Source organism: Aythya marila (genome assembly GCF_965140915.1).
Source record: "Aythya marila genome assembly, chromosome: 3".
NCBI classification, from domain to species: Eukaryota; Metazoa; Chordata; class Aves; order Anseriformes; family Anatidae; genus Aythya; species Aythya marila.
The window spans coordinates 51,259,770-51,287,043 of NC_139044.1; the positions used below are offsets into that span (position 1 = coordinate 51,259,770).

General features: G+C 41.0%; 1 protein-coding gene across 4 annotated transcripts in view; it reads left to right on the top strand.

Annotated features, from left to right (window-relative positions):
• The window catches only part of UST (uronyl 2-sulfotransferase), a gene marked incomplete at its 3' end in the record, with an annotated part of 164,715 nt that overhangs the window by 134,982 nt on the left and 2,459 nt on the right, over positions 1–27,274 (top strand). For 2 of the 4 annotated variants that reach the window (XM_082757635.1, XM_082757636.1), the window contains exon 8: positions 21,752–22,031. In XM_082757635.1, the coding sequence (XP_082613761.1) occupies positions 21,752–22,031 (280 nt within the window). Of the gene's footprint in view, positions 1–21,751; positions 25,777–27,274 lie in introns of those variants that run through there. The other 2 variants (XM_082757637.1, XM_082757638.1) reach the window with 2 other exon arrangements.

The following is a 27,274-nucleotide window of genomic DNA, read 5'->3' on the forward strand; positions in this document are numbered from 1 at the left end:
CTCTCTGGTTGGCGTGGTGTTCCCTTGATGCACAGCTCTCGTTGGGTGCTGGTTTCACCTGCTTATATAGGTGGTTCTTTGTGAACCTTTGCAGAGACCAAGCCCATACATCTCTGGCTGGTTTTCAGAACTGCAGGCTGTGCTCTGCAGTCACCTACCTTTTTCTTATTCCTCTCTGCCACCTTTTTCTGGTCATCAGTTGGCGAAGTCTGCCTGAAGCCATTTTATTGTTTTGCATGCTCTTGTCTGTACCTCTCCACCATGAACAGAGTTTTCCCTCTCTAAACTTTCTGCGTAGTGCATTTGTATCTGTAGGTTTATGAAGGCCGAGACTACCTGCAGCTTCATCTTCATCTTCTAGTGCAATTCCAAAAGACTTTAGTCTTCAGATTCTGCATTTCATCCCCCATCTTCATGATGCATGCATTCTTTCAATTTCCTTTCATCAGATCTATTGATGGGCTGTCCAGTTTTGGACTAAACCCACACAGATGTAATTTCATACTTTCTTGGAGTAAAAACAAAATGTATTTGTGGTCTAAACCCCAAGGGGCGAGTCAGCCAAACCCTTGCATCCCACATGTCTAGAATTCATGTGTATTCTCTTGTGTCAGGAGATCATTTTGAAGCGTTGATGCTGGTATCTTTCAAGAAACTATAATGTTTATCTAATAAGTGTATCAGTCACTAAAGATGTTATGGATTTGTAACAGTGCTCCTGCTATTCATCCAAGGTTGCTTCTCTGATGCATCTTTTCAATGTTTCCTGTTCCTAGTATAAAAAAAAAAAAAAAAAAAAAAAAAAACAACTTGGGGAAGCAGCATTGTTAAAGCTCTGGCACACAGGGAAAGCTGCATTCAGGTACAGCGTTAATATCTCATAAATAATCCAGGGTCACTGATGACAGGATGCCACAATCTTTTTAATGGCAGACAATTCAAGCTTGCATTGACAGTTCATTCCTCCTTGAATAACTTACCAAATAAAATCATAATGCTATTTTAATCACTAACGTTCCAGCTAAACCTCTGTTACTGTGTATGCTTTTAAAACAGCATTTGAATAAAAATTATAGCAGTAACACTATGCAAATTGCTTCTTCAGCAACTTTGACCTCTCTTTAGGCAGCGTAAGGCATAGTGGACAAGGTGGATGGCTGCTAAATTCCAATTAATAGGCATGCTTCTGGTCTCAGCTACAGTTCCAGTACATTTACACAGGTCTTCGTTTCACCTGCATGGAAACAACTGAATTGCACAAAGTGGCTGAGGCTGGAATATGAGGAACTTCTGTTACTAATAGGTCCATAACAATTCAACATTTGGTTTGATCATGACTCTGTGCCACATTACATTTTCAGGGTTAGCATTTGGGTAGAAATGTCTTTAACTGAAGATACAGCATATCTGACATAACAGCAACAGTATGGAGCAGATTGGAGCTGACTATTCACTTTGCTTTAAGGAACATAATCATGTTTTCCGTGTTCAAAGAAGTGGTTGTATTTTAACCTCAAACTAATCATAAGTTGTGCCTATTACAGCAGCAACAGAATAGGTTACATGTTCAACTGATGATTCTTATCCTGGAGACACATTGCAAGAGCAATGTGAGTACCATCAGAAAGTATCTTTGATGGCTCTGAAATGTTTTGAAAAATATTAAGGGTAAGGTAACTACAGAAAAGAAGTATAATTAAAGAGATTTTACCTGTAATTTTTGTACAGTCAAGATGAGTAGCCATCCTTAAGGAATTACTTGGGTTTTCACATAATTGTAGCAATTGAAAATCAATTTTTTACAGTGATAAAAATTAGTTGCTATAACAATTAAAATGTTGTAGTAACAAAAATAAGGAAAAGATGAAAGACCATAAATTCTAACAAGTTAAATATGAAATTATAGCAAGGCATTTTCTTGCATGCAGCTTGATAAAAGCATTAAAGTTAATACCAAAAGTTATTTTCAACCTCAACTGACTGGTCTGCCAGAGAGCTGGAAGGAGGGAGACGGTGGGTAGCTGGGAGAGGTGGCAGGCAGGCAGGCACTCTCAAGCAGAAGAAAGCCGTCATAGAAAATGTCACTGTACTTACCTTGCCTACAGGTAAAACATGAAGGCTCCATGTTGGACCTATTCTTAGTAATGACGGGTATGAGGAGGTATCAGAGACTGAAGGGTCAGTAGAAAGGGGTTTTATTAAAAATCGGTAATATTAAGGGGAAAGTGCCAGGTGATCCTCAAACTGTGAGTTGTTACCCCTTCCTCACTTACAAATGCCAAACACAGTCTGGGGTCTCTGAGTCCCTGGATGATAGTGGTTCTTCTCTTGAGACTGAAGCATCCCAAGAGTGTACCTGTAAATAGGTAAGTTACTCCCAGAGTGGGAATCATCTGGTCATCCAAAGACCTCTAAGTCACTTTAAGATTACTATGATTACTCCTACCAAAAAAGAAAAAAAAAAATGTAAGAATTAGTGAATAAATTTCAGCAAAGTGTAAGGGTTGGCCCTTGGTTACAAAGTTAAAAGAATTAAAAACAAGGAAATGTATTAGCAGTGTAGCTCTCAGCTGCTACAGGGGAATCCTTTTGGTATGTCTGCCACCATCACTCCTGAGGGGATAATGTGCTCACTCGAGCAGAGCTTCACACCATTCCTCTGCTGCTTCTTCAGAGCCCTTCTGCTGAAGGTCCCCTTTACCTGCCCTGGGGTAGGAGGCTGTTGCAATGCTGCTGAGCTGACCCCTTGCTCTTCCAAGAGCAAGTCTTCCTTGGAGTTTATGCTCCCCACTTCCTTTCCCAGTTGGAATTTTCCAGCCTTTTTGACCTGTCCCTCTTGAAAGCTTGCTTTCCCAGAAGCTGTAGCAAGAGAAGAGGTTTTTACTAAATATGGCTAGGAAGATTCCTTTTTTCTTCTTTTACGTTGTTCTTGGAGTTGAATCACACGTTTACAAATGTAGTAGCAACGAGCATGTTCCCCTCCACTTCTCTCTGGCTCATCTTCCCTCTCTCAACCCTTTCTTCTTCATTGCAATCCTATTGTATTCCTTAATTAGCGTGTTATTTCCAGTTGGGCTGCTTTTTCTATCCCCAAGTAACATTTGCACAATGGTTACTGCGCTTTAAAAATGCCGTATTATGAGTTGTACATATCTTTTTGGACTAACTCCGAATAACTTTTCAGTTATTCACACATGCCATCTATGATACAGGTAACAGGTTTGTTGCTAGAGCAACAAATTTTCTCCTCAGTTTTCTTTCCTCCTTGGCAGTGTCAAGATGCTGCTGTCATAGCCACTACTCACAAAGGATGTTTCTGAAACTAATTGCCAGCTCTGCTGTGTGTCCTATCAATCCACAGCTACACTGGAAGAACAGAAGGTAGTTAACATGATTCCAAGTTTTTAAGGGCTGAAATGGTGATCTAGACATCTGCAGATGACAGAATCCCATTTAGGTATGTCTGGGAATTATAAGAAAGAATGGGATTAGTAGACAGTTGAGAAAATTAAATGTGGCTTTTGTAGGGCCTCAAAAATCAGCTAGTTCCTTGAAGGAGTCAGCAAGCACATGGATATAAGATGGCGCACATTTGATTTTCATCAGGATCTGTCCAAAAGCTCTTAAGGAAAGTAAGTTACCCAGTTATGAGAAAATAAAAAAAAAAAAAAATGTTCTCCTGAAAGATAGAATTGGCTAAAGTGGTAGGCATTAATTATCTGGTAGTCTCCCCTTACTTTAAAGAAGCAGTGGAGTCCTGCAGGGACTGTGCTTAAGTCTGGGATAAATTTTCTCTTAAAAAGATGAGAATGGGGTTAGAGTGCTCACTGCCAACTTGAAATCACCAGGAAGCAGCAAGAACAACACTTAAGTGTTGTGGTGCTTGTAACAAAGAAAGCAACATACTAAAATTCAGCTTATGTGTAGTTCAGGAGGTCTGTCCTCAGCACTCAGGACTACAGTCCACTCATCTGCTGGGTCCTGGTTTGTGGCCAAGTCATTAGGAAAGTGTACAGATTGTCAGGTAGGTGGGGGTTTTGTTTTTTTCTGCATAGAGAAGCAGTCTCCTACAGATCGCCTGAGTCACTGGACAGCAGCATTTCTATGGCAATGAAGTTTTTATTGGAAGGTAGATCAAGCCATGGCTCAGTTTTTCTGGATAGCAGAAAATGATGACATAGGACAGAAAGGCTGAATCCTGGCTAAATCCTAGGAGCAGCTGAAGGGAAGGCATTCATATCTGAGGTGCTGTCCTAGCTGCAGACCAGAGAGCTCATGCAGCTGTAGTCCTGATCTGCCTTTAATTGCAGATATGTCAGGAGCATCAGTACATACCTGCTCTTGCTCTGATTTATCTGTTCTCTTTCAAGTCCATGTTCAGGGTAGGCAGAAGATGGTGAGGATGACAGTGAAGCCAAACAAAGGCAGTTTTTCTGTAGGAACACTGGGCCTCTTTTGCCAGCTAGATTTACCAGTGAAAGAAAGAAACTGTTGAGATGGGCTCTGGTTTTCTAGCAGTGAGCAGCAGCTGTTTTGGTAGCAGTAGCAGCAGCTCATATAACAAATGTTTCATGATGAATGCAAACAAAAGCCAGCCCTGAAATTCCAGCTCCACTATGTACATATAAAATATAAAACCAGTTCAAAATAACATAAGTACTCAACTTAAGGGATTTTTCCCCCCTCTAAATAAATTCCATATGAGCATTAGTGTTTGGTCTGCTCGGTTCTCCAGGGCTCACCCAGAAAACATTTTTATCATACAAGCTGAGGGCAAAAAGTAAGCATAAAAACAGGCCAAGAAGAAAATACTTTTAAAAGAAGTGCACGTGCAAAGAGGTGTGTGGTTTGGGGGAAGGCTTTCAGAATACCAAACATGCTTACTTGAATGAAATTACTGCTGATGTTTGTGAGTTGGCTGAATTCACTTGCCTCCAAAGTAGGTCTCGGAGGAATTCTTCGTGCACCTCCATGCAGTTCGGTTTCTGAAGATGACTTGTGGTTTTAAAGGCATCTTCGTGTCAGAAGAGTGTTATGCCCTCTAGCATGAATGTCTTTCCAGACAGCTAGTGGGAGGATTTCTGAGGAATGCAAGTTGCTGATGAGTGCATACTCAGGGGAAATGAGGGTATTGAAGAGAAAAAAAAATAATAATTGGAGACTCAGGAGAAATAGAAGAGCTATCCAGGGGGCAGTGCCTTAAATAGGCATCTTCCTGCAGTTGCTCAGTTAGAACAAGTAAACTCAAGCATTTATCCATCCCTCCCTGCTTTGCTGCTTGTTGAAAGCCTGCAGCAGCATCCGTTGTCTGTGACACAGTGCTCCCACTCTGTTCTCAGGCCCTGAAATATTCTCTCTCCACAATCAATTTACTTTCCCCATGGCTTTCCGTGATTCCTCTGTTCTGGCTTCCCTGTAACTATTGGATTACTCAGCTCTCTGTATCGGACATAAAAAGGAACCTTATTTCCTGTGCTATGCTAGGTCAATGGAAAAATGATGTATCCCGATCCCACATCTTTTGTGGTATGAGTCCATACTTTTTGTGTAGTGAAAATGTTGAATAGGTAATGGTAGTGGTCTGTTCCTTTCCATAGTTTTTCTCCCAGTTGTGTTTTGGAAGGTACATGAATCTGTTGTGTGATTGTGTGATATATCATGCTCTAAGTACATGTATGTGTGTACCTACTTGTAAATCATAACAAGTATTGCACCTTTGGTGTTACAGAGCATGAAAATTCAGGGCTTAGAGCAAAGTCTGTATGCTTGTCCCAATCTCTTTGCTCCTGCTGTTTGACTGTTTTGCTTCACTTACAGTCAGCTACATTATTTGACTTCTTGCTTCTCTTGGAAATAAAGGGAGAAGAGGAGAGGGATAACAAGCACTGTTGCACCTAGGAAAAAGGAGGGTAGGGAGGATTTTTCTTTGTTTCTAGCCAGGAAGAAGTTATAGGTTATTGGGAACACAAGTACAACATTAGGAAAATGTCTCTGAAATTGGATTAATTAAAAAAAAATAAATACATAATAGTAGTTTCAGCTGATGTCAGAAACTCTTGAGGTATATTGGAAATAAGGTTACGGCTGTCACTTGAATAAAGGGCATGATGCCTTACTAAATTGGTAGCTGTTGTAGGATTTGTGTGGGCACGCACAAGTCCTTGTGCTTTGCAGGACTGTGCTCCCATTGCTTTCAGGGCATTAGGGAGTGTCAAGGTTTACTGCTTGGGCAGGAGCATGCACTTTTTCTGCCATGTGGATTGAGAGTGGGGGATTAATGTATGGCTGCTATGTAGTATAAATCTCCTAAAAGCTAGTGGAAATTGGACATGACAATAGCGAGAACATAGCCAAAACAAATTAATGCAAAATGTTGAATGAAAATGTTCACCAAAAACTGTTTTAACCTTAATACCAATAAATATTATTTCAGTGAAAATATGAAATGAAAAAAATTTGAAGGGCTTTGTTTTCTTATTTTTATTTTTCAAGTTATCTTCCACTCCCCACTGTCACTGTACGTGCTGTGCCACTTTCACAGTAGCCATGACTGATCTTTGGAGGGTCTTCAGACCCTTACCAAACCTGGTTCACTTCACTGCGTATTGACTTTATGTAGCGTGAGGTACTTTATGAAGAGAAACTGAAGTCTACGTGGTCAGTGAACAGAAACGAACAGCTACTTATCTCTTCAGGAGGTTGTTTGATATCCTCAGTGGCTGCCAGAAGTCCTAAAGCAGGAATATTTCTCTCTTGTGCTGTACATTTGTATAAAGTTGGGTGCAGATGGATGCTGTCAAGGAGCCTGCATTTAGTATTGTTTGTAGGGGCAAGGAAGAGGTATGCTTATAAAAACAGAGTTTATGCTATGCCTTACTAGTGTTCTCCTTGCCTATCCAATAGATGAATATGTGCATGTGACTGCTATTTGAGCTGTTTTGGGGAGGTGGGGGGAAATGTCTGGGTGTTTGGGTTTTTTTTGGTTGGTTGGTTGGGTTGGGTTGGTTTTCTTAGCATCTTTTGTAATATTTTTTGCTGTGGTGTTTTCAGGAGCAAAGTATATGGCCTGATTCCCTGTATGGCAAAGAAATGCAGTAGAAGATCAGGACTTCTTTGCCAAGAGCAAAGGAGATTGATGAAAAGAAAGATCTACTGCAGTAAAATCTTGGGAACCCCTATGTGGAGACAAAAGCAGCTGCTAGAAGAATGCTTAGAGAATGAACTGCAGAAGGCAGGAAATCTGAGGAAGGAGTTTGTATAGTAAAACTGAAGAGATCTTGAAGAGGGTAAAGTGTGGCAGGATCAGCTGGGGCAGAAAGCAATGATCAAACAAACTTGCTTGGATGTTTGGCAGTGGAGTAATTTTGCCAGCTGCCTGCTCTATGTTCTCTCCATGGCTTTTTTTGTATGCAACCACGTGTGAGGTGTGTCTCTGGTCTTGCCCTGTCCATAGCTCATGTTTCACTGCTTGAAAAGACCTCGATCATTTTTTCTGCACTGAATCCTAGTTCATAGTGACTATTGTTTGTCCAGTTTCACCATAAAGGTGTCAGGTAATAGTGATTTCTATGTCTTTGTTAGGGTTATTGTTTCAAGATTTGTGGATCCTTCAGGTGTTGTTTGTTTGTTTTTGTTCATTTGTTTGTTTTTCTCTCCAAATTCTTATCTTAAGCATTCCCCTTCTGAATTTAGCCCAGTCAGATGTAGTGGTAAGTTCTGGGTGCCTGTGGTGCCAGTTAAATACCAGTAGAGATAGGGTATAAGCTGGGAATCCTGAATGCCAAAGAGCGCTTTGAAGAGGTCGTGGTCTTTCCTATTTTGGGGTACTCAGTTTAGCCCATGATTCTCTATGCTAAACCAGCTGCTTTTCTTTATGGACAGATTTCTCTTGTTCAGATTATTTTGTTTTATTTGCCAATGGCAAATGATTCTTTTCAGTCTGCATGGTGAAAAGGGTAAGATGAGTGCTGTTGGTGTCCAAGAGCTTGACAGAAAGGCATTATCCTGAATACCATCCAGATATACAAGTATACTCATCCTGATATACCAAGAATAGCTCCTATGGGACTGCAAACCCTTTTCATAGTCAATCATTCCTGTCACTTATTAGCTGAAAATAACAGGTACAAATTGCAGCTTTGCCTGTTTGGTGCAGCTATGCCACTGCTGCTGGATGATAGCAGAAAACCTGTCAAACTTTTGCAAACAGCTTACCAAAATGTCAGCCCAGTTCATCTAGAACTTCTAACACCAGAACAACAGTGAAGTTGCAAAGCATATTTTTTTGTGTATTGAATTTCAGTATTTACTTGGCACTGCCTTCTGCTGCTGGTAGAATATAGCATGTGGTCCCCTGCTAGCTCCAGTACTTTCTGCAGTTGCAGAATACATTATATAGCCTATTTTAAGTGCAGACTCACTATTTAGCCAAAGGTTCTGCTTTGAATCGCTGACAATTATTTTCCTTGGTGCATGTTTTTGCAAGCTGCTTGTAGAAATCAATGGTTTGAATTCTTGTTTAATTCAGCTATTTAATTTACAGTCTGTTTCTGTTACCCTTCCAGACCACATCTTGGTGTACATCCCACTTGTTCAACAGGTTTTATTTTAACATAAATAAAAATGTAGAGCATAGACATTTCACATCTCATGCACAGAAAAGGAAAAACTCCAAGCCCCATGCATCTTTTTATACTGTATACATATGTGTGAGCAATTTTGTGAAGAAACAGCACACGATACATTGGTATATTTTTTTGGCAATTGGCAGTGCCAACCCAACATTTTGATTTCAAAGTGGAGGCAGAACTTACACAGATTGCCATTAAAATCAAAGGAAGAATCTAGTGCAGTGTCCATAAATCAGAGCAGACAGGCTGGATAATTGAAGACAAAAGAAGCACAACAAACATATTTTGATAAACAGATGGTGGACACTTTAAAGCATTGAAACTCAGTTTAATTTTTCCCATGCTACGTAAATAGTCCTTTCACTTCCTTCAGCCTCGTGGTTTTTCATTTCCCACTATTACTCTGAGCAAATGAAAAAAAAAAAAAAATGTAGTTTATGGGGACTCTGTATTTGCTCAGTTTAGGGATTTTAGTTTCTTCAGTAAATGTACTTAACAAAATTAAATGCTCTAGGCATATGCCAGAAATATTTTCAGCCACTGTGGCAAGCAGATGGATGAAATGTCAGCTGAATATGATGTGCCTGGGTACCATGTTTGTTCAGAAAATGATGACCATAGCCACTGGCCACACCAGCGAGGAATATATTTTTAAAAGACCTCAGAAGCGCAATTTCATAACCCCAATGCTTATAGGAGAACTTGGCCTTTGTTTAAACACTAAACTTGAGAGTTTTGAAGAGTTCTGGGACCATATACTCAACACTAAGAACAAATCTGATTTTAACCTGATTATACATGCCTTGGTGTCCAAGGGAGAACTGAGCCTGAGTCAAAGTGTGGGCCTTATGGCCCTCTTGGCATGTGTAAGGGCATGTGCACATCCAACACAGTAGGTGTCCCTTCCATGTAAACTCACTCCAAGTCTCCCAGAGACAATCTCTTTGGGTTTGAATGGGCCATTACAAGGCTCCCTTGATTTTTTTTATTTTTTTTATTGTTTCTGTTACTGTGGAAACCCTGAATGTGTCATCCTCTCCGATATGTTTTCCACAGAACTTCATTAAAATCCAAGCATTTATTCTTCTGATAAGCTTAACAAATAGGACTTGGATTTCATAGATTCAGAATCCACTAGGGATGGGAATTTTTCTTATTTTTTAAGAAAGAAAAAAAGAATATTAATATTTTGAGGATTATCTGTTGAAAGTGGGCACTGAATTATTAACTCCCATATTTAATAACATTTTCTATGTTACTTTACCAGATAAATTAAATTCACTTGTAGGTGCTGCTCGTGGTTTTAGGATTAGCCAATGAAGTTGAAGAAACCTCTTGCACTGAACTGCCTTTGTTCTTAAAGTAAAAGAAGTATTCTCAGCCTGTGCTTCGGGACAAGCACTATTTCAAATCTATGTTAAATCTATGTCTTTGCTTCTGCCTCTTACGTATGAAAAATGTTGAAATTATTTATGTTGTACGTGCTTTTAACCACAAATCGCAGCGTTTTCCTTGAGACCTCATTAATTATTTGTAGCTTTAATCGCACTCTGTCAAAATGTGTCTAGCAGAATTAGAGCAAGTACACAGCAGGAGCAATCAAGATGGTCAGAGATGTGGCATGGCTTTGGTAGGAAGAGAAATGGCAGGCCACCATTCCAATACTCAGCAGAGTGACTGAGTAGATACTTCATCTTATCCACTGTGCCTGTTACGTGTGTGAGTTATATGTGTATTTTAAGTTTCCTAGAGAAAGGTGTGACAGGTTTGCCCACACCTGACAGCAGCCGCTTTTACTCTGGAAACGTAAATATCAGGTAAACGATAATGGCAGATGCACGTTGGCAGCTAAGCACAAAGGTATAAGCATTCACATGGACATCTTTATCAAACTAACTCTTGTTCCCGTCTTCTCTTGTTTCTTCTAACATCTTGGCATAAAACCTACGCCCACTTTTCATTTCTCTACATATATATACATTCTCTCGTCTTATCTATGTCTTGCCTAAAACATTCTAATTTATACTTTCTGATTTGTTTGGCATAGAGGGACTTGTCAAAACTACCTCATCAATGTGATAACTGGGAATAAAATCTCTTCTCCTGGCAGTTTTCATGCTAGAGCCTGTGGAGCCTGTAGGAGCTGAGCTCTGCTATTCTGGCTTTGCTCTCGAACGAAAATTTGTGATGTCTTTGTTTTGAAACATCAAAGATGACAGGGCTACCAGTACTCAGGTGGCCCCAAGTTGCTGAAAATTTGAAAATTTGACCTCCAAAGAAAGTACAGAATAGTGGCCCTATCTACGCTGCCAAACGTGCAGGGTGAAGTGAACCTTTCAACTTGTGTTGGAGTGACCAGCCAAACACAAAAAATCCAAGTGGTGACATGAGTGCCAAAGTGCTAATATGAAGTCAGAGATAACCCCAACTGAAGTTACTGCCTTGGAACCATGCAGAAGAACGACTGGAATTGAGGGACTGGGAAAAAGATCTATGTTCTCAGAAAGGCTTTACACAGCCATGCAAGACTATGCTGGCTCCCTGCAGGACCCTGCCTGCATGTGGCAGAGCTGCCTCACAGCCTATGAACCTCTCCTGGCTCTGTCTACCAAGCCTTGCAAAGCTGTTAGAGAGCTGTTGTGACTCAGAACAATTCTCATACACCCTGTGTCATCCTGCCTTCTCAAGCCCAGTGCTACCATTATGTCTTTTTTTTTAAAGAAGATGATAATGCAATTTTCCTGCTTTCTCATGCATGTTATATCCGACATTTTTTTATGCATGTTTGAGTCCATGACAGGACATGGCCCATGATGCTGACTCCCTGAGGAGAACTGATGTCCCTGTGTCAGTGGGTGTGCTGGGGCAGTCTGGGTTCAAGTTAACTTTCTACATAACAGCCTGTGTAGTGCTGTGTTTTGGATTTGTGGCTAAAAGCATTGATAACACACCGATGTTGTGTTGTGGTTGTGGAACAGAGCTCAGTAAGGGTCAAGACCTCCTCTTTTCCTGACTCTGCCCTCTCAGCCACTAGGCTGGGGGTGAGCAAGAGCTTGGGAGGGGACACAGACAGGACCACTGACCCAGACTGGTCAAAGGGATTGTCCATACCATGCAATTTCATGCTCAGCAATAACAACAGTAGAGGAGGAAGAAGAGAGGTTTTGGCTATTGCTTAGGGACTAGGTGAGCTACTAGTCTAGCTGTGGGAGGTGCTGAGTGATTTCCTTTGTATCACTTTTTTATTTTTATTTTTTAATCCATCCATTGAACTGTTTTTATCTCAACCCAGGAGTTTTCTGCCTTTTTTTCTTCCTGTTCTCTCCCTCATCCCATGGTGGGGGCCATGGTGGGGGGAGATAGCAAGTGGCTTTTGGTGCTTGGCTGCTGGCTGGGGTCAACCCACCACGAGGTTTTCTCTTTATCTTGATTCAACTCTTAACATTGCATACCTCGTGAGCAATGTTGGGGACCTGTGTTTCACCGGTCTTGAAAATTGCAATGTAGAAAATGGCAATCTTCTTCAACAAAAGCCTGGTTTGATGCAGCTCTAGGGTTCTTCTCAGTAGCCTAGCTCCTTCTCAAAACTGATTTTTCTTGAAGGGTTCTCGTTAATTGCTGTCACATCCTTCCTGTTTTCTCTCCCATTTTGTACTCATTTGGAGGTGTTAATGTTTACATGTGCATACAGAATATAGAAATAGAAAAATACAGAAATAGAAGAAGACAGTAGGTCATTTTTCTCCTGTTTTCTTAGGCACAAAGGAAAGTTTTGTGCAGTATAGCCTTAAAGCATGGTAGTCATTATGTCAGGGCTAGTATTGTCATTAAATCAAAAAAGTGCAGTCATCCTGGAAACTTTGATACTAGCCAGTCTCTCTTATGCTGGAACGAAACTACTGATTGAAATACTACAGACTCAAGGCAATTTGCAGGATCAAGTACAGAAGTAGTGGCTTTTCATACCATCTAAATCTCCCATTCTGATTCATGTTTTCATAATACTCAGCTAATTCCTTTATCCTGCAATCGAGTTGAGGCTACTGAGAATATACTTCCTGTAAACAAGGTGATGGATGGCAGGACGATGTGACCATGTATCTCTTCCCCTGTCAGCACAGTAATGCGAAATGCGAGTTGAATTAAAAGGGATCATTGAGCAAACTCTGTTTCCTCAATGGGTTGCTCTCATGCTGACACACAAAAACAGTCAAGGTGTGCTGGAACAGATCACACAAATCTGAAGATAGATGAGAAGTGCTGCAGCGGAGCCTGTCTCTGCTACTGGCTGGTGCAGATGTACACGGAGGCCTTCTCCAGGAAAGACCTTGGTCTTGTAAGTATGTGTCAAAAATGCCATTTCTCCACTTCAGGAGGAAAATCTATTGCCTGTAATACAGAGCAAGTACATTCGTGTTTAAATCCTGATGGTCCTCAAACAGCATCTAAGCACTGAAAAGTGTCCTGTATTAATTTATTTTAACCCAGGCAGATGAAAATCACTTCTTGAGTTGGGGCCTGCTTCCGAAAGCTCTCAGACACATGAATAATTGCTGGGGGAAGTCTCCTGCAAGAGCTCACTGAGACATTACATCCTGTAATACAACCTCTGAAGTAGCTGACATCACTCAAGCACTTCAGTGCTCAAAGTCAAGTGGGTTGCTTCAGACCTAGAGCTTTTTCTGCCCTTTTCAAGTCTTCTGCCCTTGGCTGCGACTGGGCTCTGGAAGAGGAGGTGCTGAGGGTGGCATGGATAGCCACCACATCTCTGCGTAACCTCTGCAACAGCATCTCCCTCAGGGGTTTTGGGGAGGAGGGAGACCTCTCAGCCTGTGGGGAACCCTGAGTGTCCCATGTTCTCCATCACAGACCATGAGATGGCAACAAGCCCAGGTGTGAATCCACCTTCACTATGTTTTAACAGCTTTGTGAAATCCAGTAGGAGCTTCAGTCATTGTGAATTCCCTAGATAGCTAAATGCCTGCCTTCCTTATCTGGGAGAATCTTTAAGGTCTGCTAGGAGCAAGGAAATTTCTGCTATCTTTTTATGAGTGAGGACGCTTGTCCTTCACATAAGCGTACTAGGGCAGGCATAGAGGGGCGTAGTGGGACACCTGGGGCTTCCTGGAAAGAAGAAAGATGCATTCTTGTTTCAGCAGCCTTATGGCTTTAACCCTGTTGAGACATTTCACTTTCCCTTCTAGCCTGAGAGGTAGACAGTCAAGACGTTCCCTCTATGGGAAAGGCATGGAGCGAGAATTGCATTAGCCACACTAGGATTTCTCTTCTCTCTCAGGACTTTCAGTTAATATAATTCCCCTTATTTTTAGTTTTTGCTCTTGCTGAAACAAGTCTGCCTGTGTTAAACAACGGGCCCTTTTCCTCGGTTTTGGCCAGAGGAGGAAGCCTTTGTCCCAATACCCTGGCGGCTGGCCAAGGCAGTCAGGCTGTGGGCCAGGAGGGGGTGAACTTGAAAGGAACAGTGTGTTGTTTCTGCTCTTGTAGCATTCTTCCTTCTTCACTAGTGCCTCAGCCCCTGGCCGCCTTCAGTTGCTCATTATACACAAAAGAACCTAAGGGGAAAAGAGAGAATTTTCTCTTGACCTTCTTTAACTTTTAATAATAAGAAATAAAGCAATTTCAGGGCTCTGAGTTGCTTGTGTGCAGACACAGTTAGGAGAAAATCTTCTTAGAACCAGCAGCCTTCTCACAAGGGAGAAGAGAACTGGCACCTTCTTTTTTTTCTCCATTTTAATAGCCACTTGCATACAGTATTGCGTATCTTCCAGCCCCATTATACCATATCAGTCGTGGTTTTACCTTGGCAATGCATTTTTTTTATTGGCAATTACTTTAGCTCTAGTTAGCATTTTTGCTCTAGTTTCTCATTTCAGTAGTTATTCTCATATAAAGCAATAAGCAGTCATATGTATGCACTAGAAAGGTGCAACACTTAGAATTAATAATTTTTAAGATCATGTACTCAAACTTTTATTTTAACCTAGTGTTTGTTATTTCACAGTCCCCCAGGGCCTGATATTGCAGGGTGGTGACCCCTGGGCTTTGAACAGCCAAGAACTGAAAATGGTAGCAAATTAGGTGTTCAAAATGTTCTTAAAATGACATTCACTTAGGTGTCTCAAAAGCACTCAGAAAAGGCTTTCAGAAGTGGTGCTGCAGGCTTGGAAGCTGAGACATGCAAGACTTTTGAAATCTGCAGCTATAAAAGTCTTACACGGACCACTGGAGCATTTAGCTTGGCTTTTTCTGTGCTACCAGCCACACAATTTCTCCTACAGAGAGATCAGTAACTGGAATTGGTTAAGTTATCCAGTTCTGATGTAAAAACACCAAAATACCAAGGGCTAATCAACTGATTTTATTTTTTTTTCTAGTGATTAATCACCTTCACCACTTGAAAAACTGTGCTTTATTTCCAGTTCATATTTCTCTGGCTTCAACTTCCAACCAAGAATCTGTAGTTTTCTTACCATGAAAGTACGTGGATGCTGTAAACAAGTCACCTCTCTATCTTTTTTTGGTCAGCTGAACAGAGCAAATGTATCTTCTTTCTCTAAAGTCCTCCTTCCAACCCCGGTATTCATTCCGAGGCTCTTTTCGTATCCTGTCTGATTTAGGATGTGGTTACAAAGCTGAATGCTATATGCCAGTTGCACTCATCAATACTATATATGGAAATAAAGACACCTCCACCTCACTCCATCCCACTTAGACACTGTAAGCTTGCTCTTCATGCCTCTTCCAAGGCTTCCTTTTTGTGGACACAAATCACACATATCGGTCTACTGTGACTTGAAGCACAAAGGCGAGATGCCCGTTCAAGTTGCTCAAGTCTCAGGCTGTATTTCTGTTTGCAGATTTTCTGTGTTACATATCTGTGGTGTAGCTTTTCCTGCTCATGAACACAGCTGAAATTTGTCTCGATCACTCCAACTTTCTCTTCTCTCTGAAAAAAAAAAAAAAAGTTAATATTGGTAGTATCTGCCTAACCTACTATGTAACAGTGTTCACAAGTGATCATCTGTAAGAAACTATTTTTAAATTGTGGTTTTGTCAGATTGTCAGGTTGACTGGATTCATTCAGTAATACTTATACAGCTATAAAAGATATATTCAGAATTTCATATGAACTGCAAACCTAGCAATTCTCTCAGCAGCTTGAACTAGAGAATCCTGGCATTTCCTCTGCAGATGACTTTGGTTTTGGCACCTCCAACCCTGTCTAGTTTCAGCTCAAAAGTTGCTAAACAGCAGTAAAAGTACCTGACCACATTCTCATAAGAATTTGCCTCTTCGCTCTACCAATGGGGGTTAATTTTCAACTTTTTTTTTTTTTTTTTGGTGTGTGTGATAACTTATCTTAACTGGGAATGCAATGCATAAATTGAACCAAAGAAAAGGAGTCTCTTAGAAGATCCTGTTGAGATTTGTTATCTGATTGTGTGTGAGATACAGCACGTTTCCAGGCTTGGGCGGCACCACAGGCAGAGCATACAGGAGAGTCAGCTGAGGTGTCAGCTGGAAATGCACATTGTTGTATCCACAGCTTTGAACGGGTAGAGACATGAGCATAATACTGTGAAAAGTTTCCAAGAGGAGAGTTGGAGACTTCATGACACATGTAAATACTTTCTAGCTGGAGAAGAGACCTCAAAGAGTGGTGTCTGTTTAGAAAGTATGGAGAAAGATAGATATTTGTGTTGTTGAATGTGCTGTAACGCAAGTGTTTTGTAATAGTGATATGATGCCTTTGATAGCTTAAGCGGTATTACAGAGCACTGTTGGATACATACCACTGTTACTTTGTCCAGTCCATGGCCAGGCCAGTGCAGTGTTTATCTCTGCAATATATTCCTAATATGTGTTACATGCATACAACGGGAAGATATTTCTTTTGTTGATTTGAGCCTTACTGATGTATTTCATACATTTATGATTAATATTTCCTTTCCCTTTTATTTTCCTTTCTCCCTCCTCCTTCCCTTTCCTCTTTCCTCCTTGTTCTGGTTTTGTCCCTTGCCTCCTTGGTGTTTATATCCTTCAGCTTTAGTAATTGTTTGATTATGTGTCTTTCAGAATGCCTCTGTGAGCCGTTCCTGGCTAATCTCTTTTTTGGCATTCCTCCATTTTTCTCTGCTAGGTTATCATTCTCTGAGCTCCCTGCAGTTTGTCCATGTTACTGTTAATAAAATTATGAAATTATGTTAGGTTAACAGTGATATTATTCTTCCCTGAGGTTTCCTTATACATTGTAGTGGTAACAAAGTAGAAACAGAACTGCTGTGATGTCCCACCTGGTTCAGACGCTCTCATAGACAGTCAATTTGCAGTGTCTGAACTAATTACAATCTGGTGTATTTGCTCCCATGATCCCTGCTTGATAATAAGGACATCAGATTTGCCTAGGACCAGAGATGTCTGAAGTTTGGGGTGTTTCCATACCTCCAGATAGCTGTCTTTTCACAGAGATACGTATCTGACAATTAAGAGATGGGCCATTACTGTGTGCCAATGTGGTAGAGTTTTCTTTCTAATCCTCTGGAGCTGGGAATTGTCTCATGCCATGAAGGAAACACAGCAATTAAGATAAAAATACTGAAACAAAGCAAGTATTGCTAGTGAGCTTAGTGTAACTGTCTTCGGTACACACACAAATGTTTAATCTTTATCTAAATGTTGTTAAATTTTACACCTTATCTTGTTAATGAGATTAACTGAGAGGAAGAGAGCTAACTTCTGTTTCTGGTATGACCCCCGGTGCATACAAGCAATAAGGAGGTTAATAAGAGGGACTTGGTGTATTTCAGACAGAGCTAGTAGATGCTGTGGGACAAATTGTTGCCTATTTTTTCATCAGCTTCCCGTTTTAGTACCCATCACCTCAGCTGGTGACTCGGAGAGGTCTGCACCACCCCAGCTCGGTGTGGCCATGGGCCGCTGCCTGCCTCCTCCACCTGGCCCAGGAACAGGCCCTGCCCGAGGGAAAGACCAAACAGAGGTATTTCCTCTGCTTTCGCAAAAACATCATTTCCCTGATGCCCTTCGAGAGCTCAGCAAAAATTTAAAGTCTGAAAAAGTGGTGCCTGAAAATGTTCAGCTGAGCTGCAGCTAAATACTCTGAGGGGAGATTGCCCTTCACACAGCCACCAGAGTCCTGTTTTAGTGGCTCGTTTTTTTCACTCGTTTGAGTGGCACACCAAGCAGAGGCCCTCGGTGGTTTGTACGTCATGCCCAACCACAGCGACACTCGTTTCTTTCCATTTAAAACCATGGAGAAGTAGGTATGTGCTGCAGTTCAGCTGTGTGCAGCCGAGACGGGGGCCTCCCTGCGTGGCTGCAGGAAATGAGTTTGCTCTATCTTTGACAACCATCGTGTTCACTCAGTCCTGGAGCAGCAGAGCTCAGGGCAGCGTTTTTCCACCTTCTGCTTACCCACAGCTGGCCCAGGCCTGGTGTGCATGGCCTGGCCTGGCCCCTGAGGCCGCTCAGCTCCCCGCAGCTCTGCTTAGCTGGGAGCAAAGCTTGGGAGTGCGCACCTCGTGGTAGAAAGCACAACTCATAAATTCTCTTTGGAGGTAGTCTTTAGGATCATTTTGTCTAAATATGGCAATCCAAGGTTTTTCAAGCCACAAAATGTAAAAAAAAAAAAAAAAAAAAAAACTCCTTCCCCTACGGTTTGGATTACTGCATTACTGCAGTGAGTAATGTCAGAGTTCTTAATTAAAAAGAGAAGAAAGGAGAAGTGAAAGTGGGGAAAGTAACAGTAAATATTAATCACCTGGTAACCCAGAAGAATTTAATTTTCTTCACCCATATCTGTGTATCAATTTAGTCTTCACCACGTTAATTCAAGGCGTGAGCAGGCAGTACTGGGAGGTTTGGTTACTGTATAGTACATTCTTTTTAGTAATTTAAAAGAACGCCAAAGCAAACACAGTTTAAAAAAATAACCCTAAAAAGTAAATGGTGTAGTTTGTTGCCCTCCATATGGTTAGCTGTCTCAAAGGTCATAAAATGGGGTCCTTTGGTGGGACAGCTGGGTTTATGTAGCATATGCAGATTGTTATTTTGGCTTTAAGCCAAATCTACATAATTTTTCCATCTTGCTTATACGATGAGAAGTGGTTAAGGTGACTTCAAGGGGCAGTTCTGTGATTTCATTCATATTTGTATTAAAGAGCCTTTCAAGTGTATTTAAGATTACAAACCAGTCTAAATAAAATTCAAGTGTAAAAAAAAAAAAAGTAAACTTGTTTTATCAAAATGCTAAGCCTGAAGTCCCAACTAGTCCTATCTAACAAGCAGCATCTCACAGCTACTTAAGCGCTGCAGTTACTGATAGTTACACTGAGAGGCAAACTGAAAGGAGACAGAGAATATACATTTCTCCTTTCAGAGCATGTGCATTTCTGTCTGTATATATCAATATATGCACATAGGTACGTTCATAGAGCACAGAATAATTGCACGCATCCAGATACTCTATGTCATGCTTACTGCAATTGCAAAGCTCGGGCAAATTCAGCTTGAGTGTATTTAGCTGCTGGCTGGCTCTCCCCCGGCGGTGCCTGCCTGCGAGGGTGGCATGCAGCACCTGGCTCTTTGGCCGAGCTGGTGCTGGCGGGCTGCTCCTGGCCTGGCACAGCACCAGTAAGCCACCCTTTGGCTGGTCCCACCCTGTGCTGCTCCCCCCCCAAGAAAACAGCCCAGCTCTTTTCACCTTGTCATCATTGGCAGCACTCCTGGGCCGAACACAAGTGCCTCTCTCTGCTGGAAGGAGCAGCCACCAAAGGGAGCTGGTGCCTTAAGAAGTGGCTTTTCCCAGTTAGAGTCCTGGAGGGACCGTATAAATAAAGAGCTTTCTCCAGCGATGTAAATGGTGTTTTCTGTAACAGAAATAACCTACGTAAAATAAAAATGCAGTTGGCAAGCAGTATAAAGGCTTGAACTTAATAAATGAAATATTTAGTAGTGTATATTTGCTGCTGAGTTTGTAAAGAAAACCAGACTGCAAAGCTGATGGAAGCTACCAACTAAGCACCAGAATGAGGAATTTTTTGAAGTGCTAAATCATCATAAGAAGACAGCTCTTGCTTTCTTTCTTACCCAAGGACAGGCTGAGTACAGTGTCCTTCCTTGAGCGCATTTGTCTAATGCCCATCAATGACAACATGAACGAATAATTAAAAATTTAAAAACATGAGACCTTTGTTAGTCTATTTCAGTCTATGGATGTAGGCAGTGTAGAAGAGAATAAGTTCTTGACCCCATTCATTAGCTTTTTACGCTAATGCCAGTTTTAAATGCAAATATTTCATGAGCCTTCCTTTACGCTTTTTCTTATCTAGACAGCATATTAAAGATCACCCCTCTGATTGTTTTTAAAGTCAACTTCTATGCATTTTAATAGTTTTACTCCTAACTAAAACTATACAAATTGACAAACTGTGAACAGTCAGTAAGTATACAGCATGTCACCGGTACTGTTGTAATTAAAGAACAAAAACTCTGTACACTAAGCTGTTTAATTATTTAGATATATGAGTAAAGACATCTCAGTGCCAAAAATTATGAAGTTTGGTGTAAAAGCTCCATTTAGTAACAGAACAGCATGTTTTAATTGTCACTAAATAATGAAAACCATTATTGCTTTAGAGAAGGAATTAAAAGTACAAATGCAAAATAAAATCAATGTTTAAATCATTTTTTTGTGATTTATAACCACATTAAGTTTGGTAGACTAGTCAACCTGTTCTCTTTTTGTATGATATCCATTACAAATTGCTGTACTATAATTGGTAAGCAAAAATGAGAGGGAAAATACCTCTTTCAGATACATTTTTTTTCTTCTGCACCAGATGTGTTCACATAATAAAACCAAATGAATAGGAGAATTTCCAGCCCAGCAGCACTTGCTGTCTTGAGTCTTGCTGTCTTACTCTTTGCTTACATGGCAAGTCCCATTCATCTTGCCTAGTCTGGACCAAGGGGTATTTTAAGGCTATTAGGATCATTTCCATGGGTGTCACTTTATATAAAAGTAACACACGAACTTTGCTGGATTGGAGCACTGTGTTTTCAGAAAAACTGATTAATGACAGAGGCTACTGCTTCATCACTGTAACATTCATCTCCACTTCTTCTTAAGACAGTTGTAGTAGGGGGGTCAGTACTCCCAGAGGTTATTGTTCTGCTCTTTTCGTGGTTGACCTTCAGTTACATTTCTGTATTGGAGAAGAAGAATATACTTGGGATAGTCCAGCAGTTTGTTGCCATCTGGTAGAAAACAGCAAAATGGATGCTTGAAGTGGTTTACTTTGCACCTTATTCAAATAAATTAATCTCTAGTGGTAAAATAATCTATTGAGAGAGGAGGCAAAGAGAGAGGCAATACAGTGCTTTTGCTAAATCTTTATCAGCAATAATTGTGTTTTATTTCGGTTGACCAATGCAAAAGTTATCAGGTGAAGAGAAACGTACTGAAATCTTCCAGTCCCAGGACATGATAGGAAGATGTACTAGTGTAATTAATATGTGCATCAAGATGACAAAGTCAACAGGCGCATTCAGTCTTGGGGTGTCATCTGTTGATGCAACAGTGCTAGCCTGAGATGGATTCAGACGGATACATATCCGCTTAGGTCTGAACAGTCATAAAGCACAACTGCAGCACGGCATACTGTGCCACATAGGAAGTAAATGATTAGTTCAGCTCAGCTGTGTGTTGGATATATATTTCACATGCATCAGCAAAAATCTCCAAAGCTAGGCAAGATTAGTGCACAATTAGGTACTATGTGTGTTTCCCTAAATGTAGTTTGTGCTCATAATTGGTGTGACCTGATTTGTATTTGCAGATAACCATTGCCTGTTAAGATCCTCAGCGACTATCTGCAATGCCAAATGCTGTGCGCGAACTAGCCATGTTTAAACATGCAAGTCTAACTTCAAATCACTAAGAGTAGTTACGTTATTAAGGAGGCAGATTGAGGTCATTTGTGCCAGTAATGCAGTACAGTCAAGTTTTAATGTTAATGAAAAAAAAAGGTTTAGGTGGTCTCATTAATCAGTACCCACCATGTGGCTTATTTTCTTTACAGAACATAGGAAACTTGGCAATCTGACTGTGACAGTGAAAAAGACCGTCCCCTCTCCAGAAGCAATACAGATCCTCTACCAACGCATGAGATATGAATATGAGTTTTATTACTATGTCAAAGAACAGTTCCACCTGCTAAAGCGCAAGTTTGGACTGAAGTCTCTTATCAGGAAACCACGTCCCAGACCCGAGTTCTTCATCCCTTCTCCCCTGGAAACAGAGGAACCCATAGACGATGAGGAAGAAGATGATGAAAAGTGGCTAGAGGATATCTATAAAAGGTGATGGATGGAAGAGCTATCCTTTCTCTTCTGGTTACCCCTCCAGCTTTGTTAAGATTTTTTAATTATTATTAAAAGTAATTCTTTAAGGAACTGAGTTAATGCGCAGCAGCATTTAAAACAGAACGAAACAGAGCAGTCCCACATGTTGGGGCAATCGGGAGGTGCCTGGTTTTGTGGGTTTGATGTTACTGTACTGTGCTGGCTCCATAGATTCCTTGCTATAGCATATTTCAAGAGAGAAGTATCTACTGTCTATCACAAAATAACTTTTGGAGTACACAACAGTCCCCTGGGCATCTGCAAAACATAAAAGAACAGATTAGGCACTATTTCAAGGTGAATTTTACAGACTCTCATCTCTCTCTTTCTCCAGAAACAAGTCTTCATTGCATAATACTGCGGCATTAACTACGGAAATGAGGAGGCAGTGAGCCATTTGGGAAGAGTGCCTCTCTCTGCCCAGAGAGCACTGGTATTCCAGTGATGCAGTCAGAGCCTTTGCCGTGTGTGCACGTCCAAGGATAACAGGCTCAAGAGTGGGTTAGATAATGGCTTCTGAATTGCTCAGTGTGGGAGGAGCAAGTCTACTATTCTGGCAAATTAATGCGGCTGGTCATAAGGCAAGTTACAGGAACTAGATGTTTCTGGTAAGCCCTTCTAGTTCATAGAGCGGAAAAAGCTACCAGGTCAGTGAATGGCAAGAATGAAGAGTCTGTGGGGCAGGGTTATGTAAACTGCAGTTTTGTTCCTTGCAGCTGAGTACGTTTCTATTAGACTCTGGTGGAAAAGGTGCAGTGTGTTTTTTCTGTTCAGGGAGAGTATTTGTAGAGATGCAGAAAAAGTTGCTCAATAAAAAAAAAAATAAAATAAAATAAAAAAAAGGGTATGGAGCTCTGATTCAACATAAGCAATGCTTCTGTGATCGCAGAATTTAATTGTTCGTGTCTGAAGCACAGCGCAGCTGCCACACCAGTGCAAACATCTGCTACTAGTGTGGCTAGAAGTAAAATTAACAATATGGAGACACTCCACTTCCCTAGCTGAAATACTTCAGAATGATAAAACGAAAAGAAAAAGCTATGCTCTGTAAAACCAAAGCCAATTCAATGATGCATTGTTGAGAGAGGCACTGTGCAAGCCTGCCCTGGCTGATCACTACAAGTATTACCAGCAAACACTGGGAAGTGGAATAGGGTTGGCTGAGAGGAGAAATGGGGATGGCTCCCATATGCAACAGGCTGTTGTCTTTAAGGTAGGTGTCCCCGGGGTTCCCAGTGATGATCTGCCTGGGCTGCAGGTGCAGAACCAACAGACCTGCACACCGCAATGGGCAGAGCCACCCTGCTCCACAGCAGAACAGGGGGGGCTGGGGGTCTCAATGAGGCCTTGGCCTCTTGTGCACCCTTAGGCCCAGAGGAAGCTAAACCAGTAGAGGATAATAGCAATAAATTCCTGTCCCAGAGCACAGCTGAAGAACTGCATCATGAGTCCCACCCAGTAAGACTTCTGGAGTAAAGCACCTGTGTCCAGCTCGTGCCCTCTCAAACATCTGCCAGGCACTATTGGCTTCCTATCCTGCGGCTGTCTCAGCAGCACGCCTGCTGTCTCCACGGTAATCCTTCGGTTTGAACTAACAGCAAAAGTTATTTTGTGATGGACGAGGCACATGAACTCAGGCTAAGCTCGAATGTGCTTTTCAAGGGTTTCCTCGGCCGTGAGCCTGCTGAGAGCCAATACCCATTATGGCCTGTCTTCATCAGCAGTCAGTCTTTACCGTACCTACACATAGAGAACAAGAATAAAGAAGTGTAATCGTGTTAAGACAAGACATTTATTTACAGAAAATGCTACCTAGAAGACTCTGTTCTCATGATTAACATCCCAGGTTGGTGGTAGCAATGCGCTGCCATGAGGGAGTGCGTTAAAGAAAGCTGAACATGGCACAGATAACAACTAACATGTTAGCTAAAATATGAATCTGCTGCATTGTATATTTTAAGTGGTTTCTATGAAATTACGTTGAAAGAGTAATGATTAGTTTACACACTGTGGAATTGTTATATTTTGGAAAGAAAATTAATATTCTCACCTTTCAGAAGTTCTGTTTGAATCCTTTTTGCCAACATTGTAACAGAATAATCAGTCACTTAACACATTCACCCTTCCTGCAAGTTCACTGCCGCTTACTGTAAAGTCTATTTTTATCTGTTTATTTAATGGTATCTTCAGCCATCACTACTTGTAACCTAAATACAAAAACTGTTAAACAATTTACTTGCTAGGTTTTAACGTTGTTGTATTTTTCTTAACAATCAACCTGGCCTCTCCTCCTCGAATGGTACTTCATAAATTTATCTGGCACATAGCATCTAAGATTCCTGGTCCTACGGCTTTTTTGTCTGTCATTAAATATATTTTACGTAATTGTTAAAAGGTACGTTTTAAGCTGGTTAATCTTTGACTTATTTATTGAAACTTTTCAGCACATTCCAAATTCTAAGTTTCTCAGGAAGAAGTTGATTTAAATGATTATATTTTGGTCTGATGAATATTTCTTATTCAAGGAAAAAAACAACATTGTTTTTAAGCCTTTAGCCCACGACAGCTTTGTAGGAAGTGCCATGCATGTACTTGTAAATCTTTGTGGGGGAAAAAGGCGGGTGCTTGACATTTATGAAAATAAGAAAACATATGTGTACATTAGTTTAGCTATCAATGAAAGCAGCGTATGTTTTGGGATGAAATATTCTTTAACTTATTCACTACCATCTCCTGAAAGATAAACAAGCCATACAAATATTTTTCAGCCCAGCAATGTTTAAAAAGAAAACTTGTACTTTTCTTCATAGCACTATAATCTAATTGCTTACACTAGTTTTCTTGCCTGGGTGTACTGGCTACGGGGACATGTTGGAATGGCACCAGGCGGAACAGGATTTTATACGGCACAGTTTATTATCTAAAGGTCAAACTTCAGCAGAGAGGTTGGGGCAGGTTGTTCCTGGGTTATTTTCTGCGTCCAGAACCGCCTGGAGGTATGAGATGGAAAGCAGAATTATCTTGCTCACCTGAGATACATGCAGTAAGTTCCCCGAAATACCTTGTGTAGTCTGCTTTATGGCTGCTCAAGTAGAAAGAAGTTTTGTGTAGAAAGAAAACAGCTTGGTTCCCATACACAGCATTTTGCTAGACATGGTATTTGATGGCCAGGCTGAAAAGCTCCATAAGTCCAAAGCAATGTTCTAATGTAAGCAAAACATCAGTGCTTTCACACTAAAGAATCAACCATTGTTAAAATGCAGCATTCTGGAAAAAAAAAAAAATAAATCTTAGTTTTAAGTTTCAATGATGGTGACAAATGGTGCATTTTTTTGTTCCTGTTTAATTTACCTCTCTTCCACATAAATTGTTCTGATGGTGTGTGGCTAAATCAGAGTATCTAAAGTGTTCTCTACTTACACATAGAGAAGTAGCTCAGCAGAACTCAAGGTATGTGAAATCAATGGTATATTTGACGTATTTCAATTTGTAAATGATTACCACTGGTACATAGTGTCATAAAGACACAAAAGAAAATTACAAATTTAAAACACCAGAGAGCACATCTGTGGATGTCAGCCATTGAACTTGTCCTGCTTTCAATATTTGATGTAATAAAGACAAATATTCAATATAAAGGTACATTTTTTGACTAATAAAGGAGATGACACTGCATGCCAACTTAGACCCTCTTTATTAAATGAAGATGCGTGGTCTGCCAGAGAATAGAGCTCCCCATCTTATTAAAAAATAAAGCTCTGTAATTCCCAGTTAAGGGTAATGGTGCTCTGAACTTTTCCTCCATTTTAAGAAAGGGAACATCTGTGACAGCAGACCATAGCCTAAAACGACAGCAGCAACATTTCTGAGGGCAACTAGACTGTAATACAATACTGCACCATTCTTTTTATTTTTTAAGGTTTCAGCCTTTACTGCAAAGATTTGAGCAAATATATAAAGCAGTGTTGATCAATCTGCTTGCATGAGCCAAGACGAGAAAAAAGAACTGAGCCTTGTTATGTATAGACCTCTATAAACAGACTCCATGTGAAAAAATGAAGAGCATCTGGTGAGATGCTTGAAAATGCACACCCAGTGGTGTTGGCACTGCTGGGACCACTTCTGTTGTTACAGTGTAGTGTCCCAAGGGAGTGTTTGCAGAATTAGGCTCTGCTGAGGTGCACGGAGGTGAAGTGTGCTACAAGACCACTTGGTGACAGACACCGGGGAAAAAATGCAGAAGGTTAGACATAGATGGCAGGGATCTTGTGCTGAAGGTTGAAAGCTACATCTCAGCTCCTCAGCCAGCATAAATCAGCTGTTAATGTCTCACTTCCAACTGAAAAACGCTTGTATCTTTTCTTCAGTTTGTCCCTGCATGCCACAGCAGTCGTGTCATGGCAGAGTGTGTGGGGCTGCCACATTTCGGGAGCCTGGAGGCAGGGTGGAAGGTTGCTCTGGGGGCAACGGTGGGGTGGGAAGGGGGGAGGATTTTCTGCAAACATGTATTCGGCCTTTCACATGCTGGAAAATGGTAAGATCTCACCAATGGTATATTTGGATGTGGATTTTGAATATAAACATGTGGATTTCCTTTTCTGAGTACATAAAGGAAGAATGCAAGTCTGTTTTTGCATTTAACTGATTGTGGACGAATTTAGCTGTCATGTAAGGGTAAGTAATAACACTGGTGTCAGCGAGGCATGGTAGGAGTGTGTTTTATTCAGACTTTCACCATCCTTCAGTTCCCTTCCTCCTATCAGATGGGCAGAAAGGAGAACGGCAAAGAAATCTGCTAGATTAAGGGGGAATTAGGGCTGTGAAAAGCAGGAGTACATGGAGGCAACGCTGTTAAGTACAGTGGTCTAAACACTAGGATTACACAGAGCATCCAGCTGAAGTGTTACACAAATTCACTCTCGTTTTGTCTTTGTCTCATCTGGAGAACTTGAGACCGTGATTTAAAATAAAATGCTGCTTCATACGTGCTTCTATTTAATTAGCACTCTCACAGCTTTTCCCATGCTACCCTACCTAAAAACTTGGCAGAGCACGCAGCCTGTACCTGTTTCTGAAGTGCAGGAGCAGATCTGAGACAAGGATTTGATCCTTCAGCACACTTTTCTCCAGGCTGAGTGCTGTGGATAAGCTGACTGAACTGAATGCTCCTCAGTGCAGCACTGCTGCTAGCAAGCTGCGTA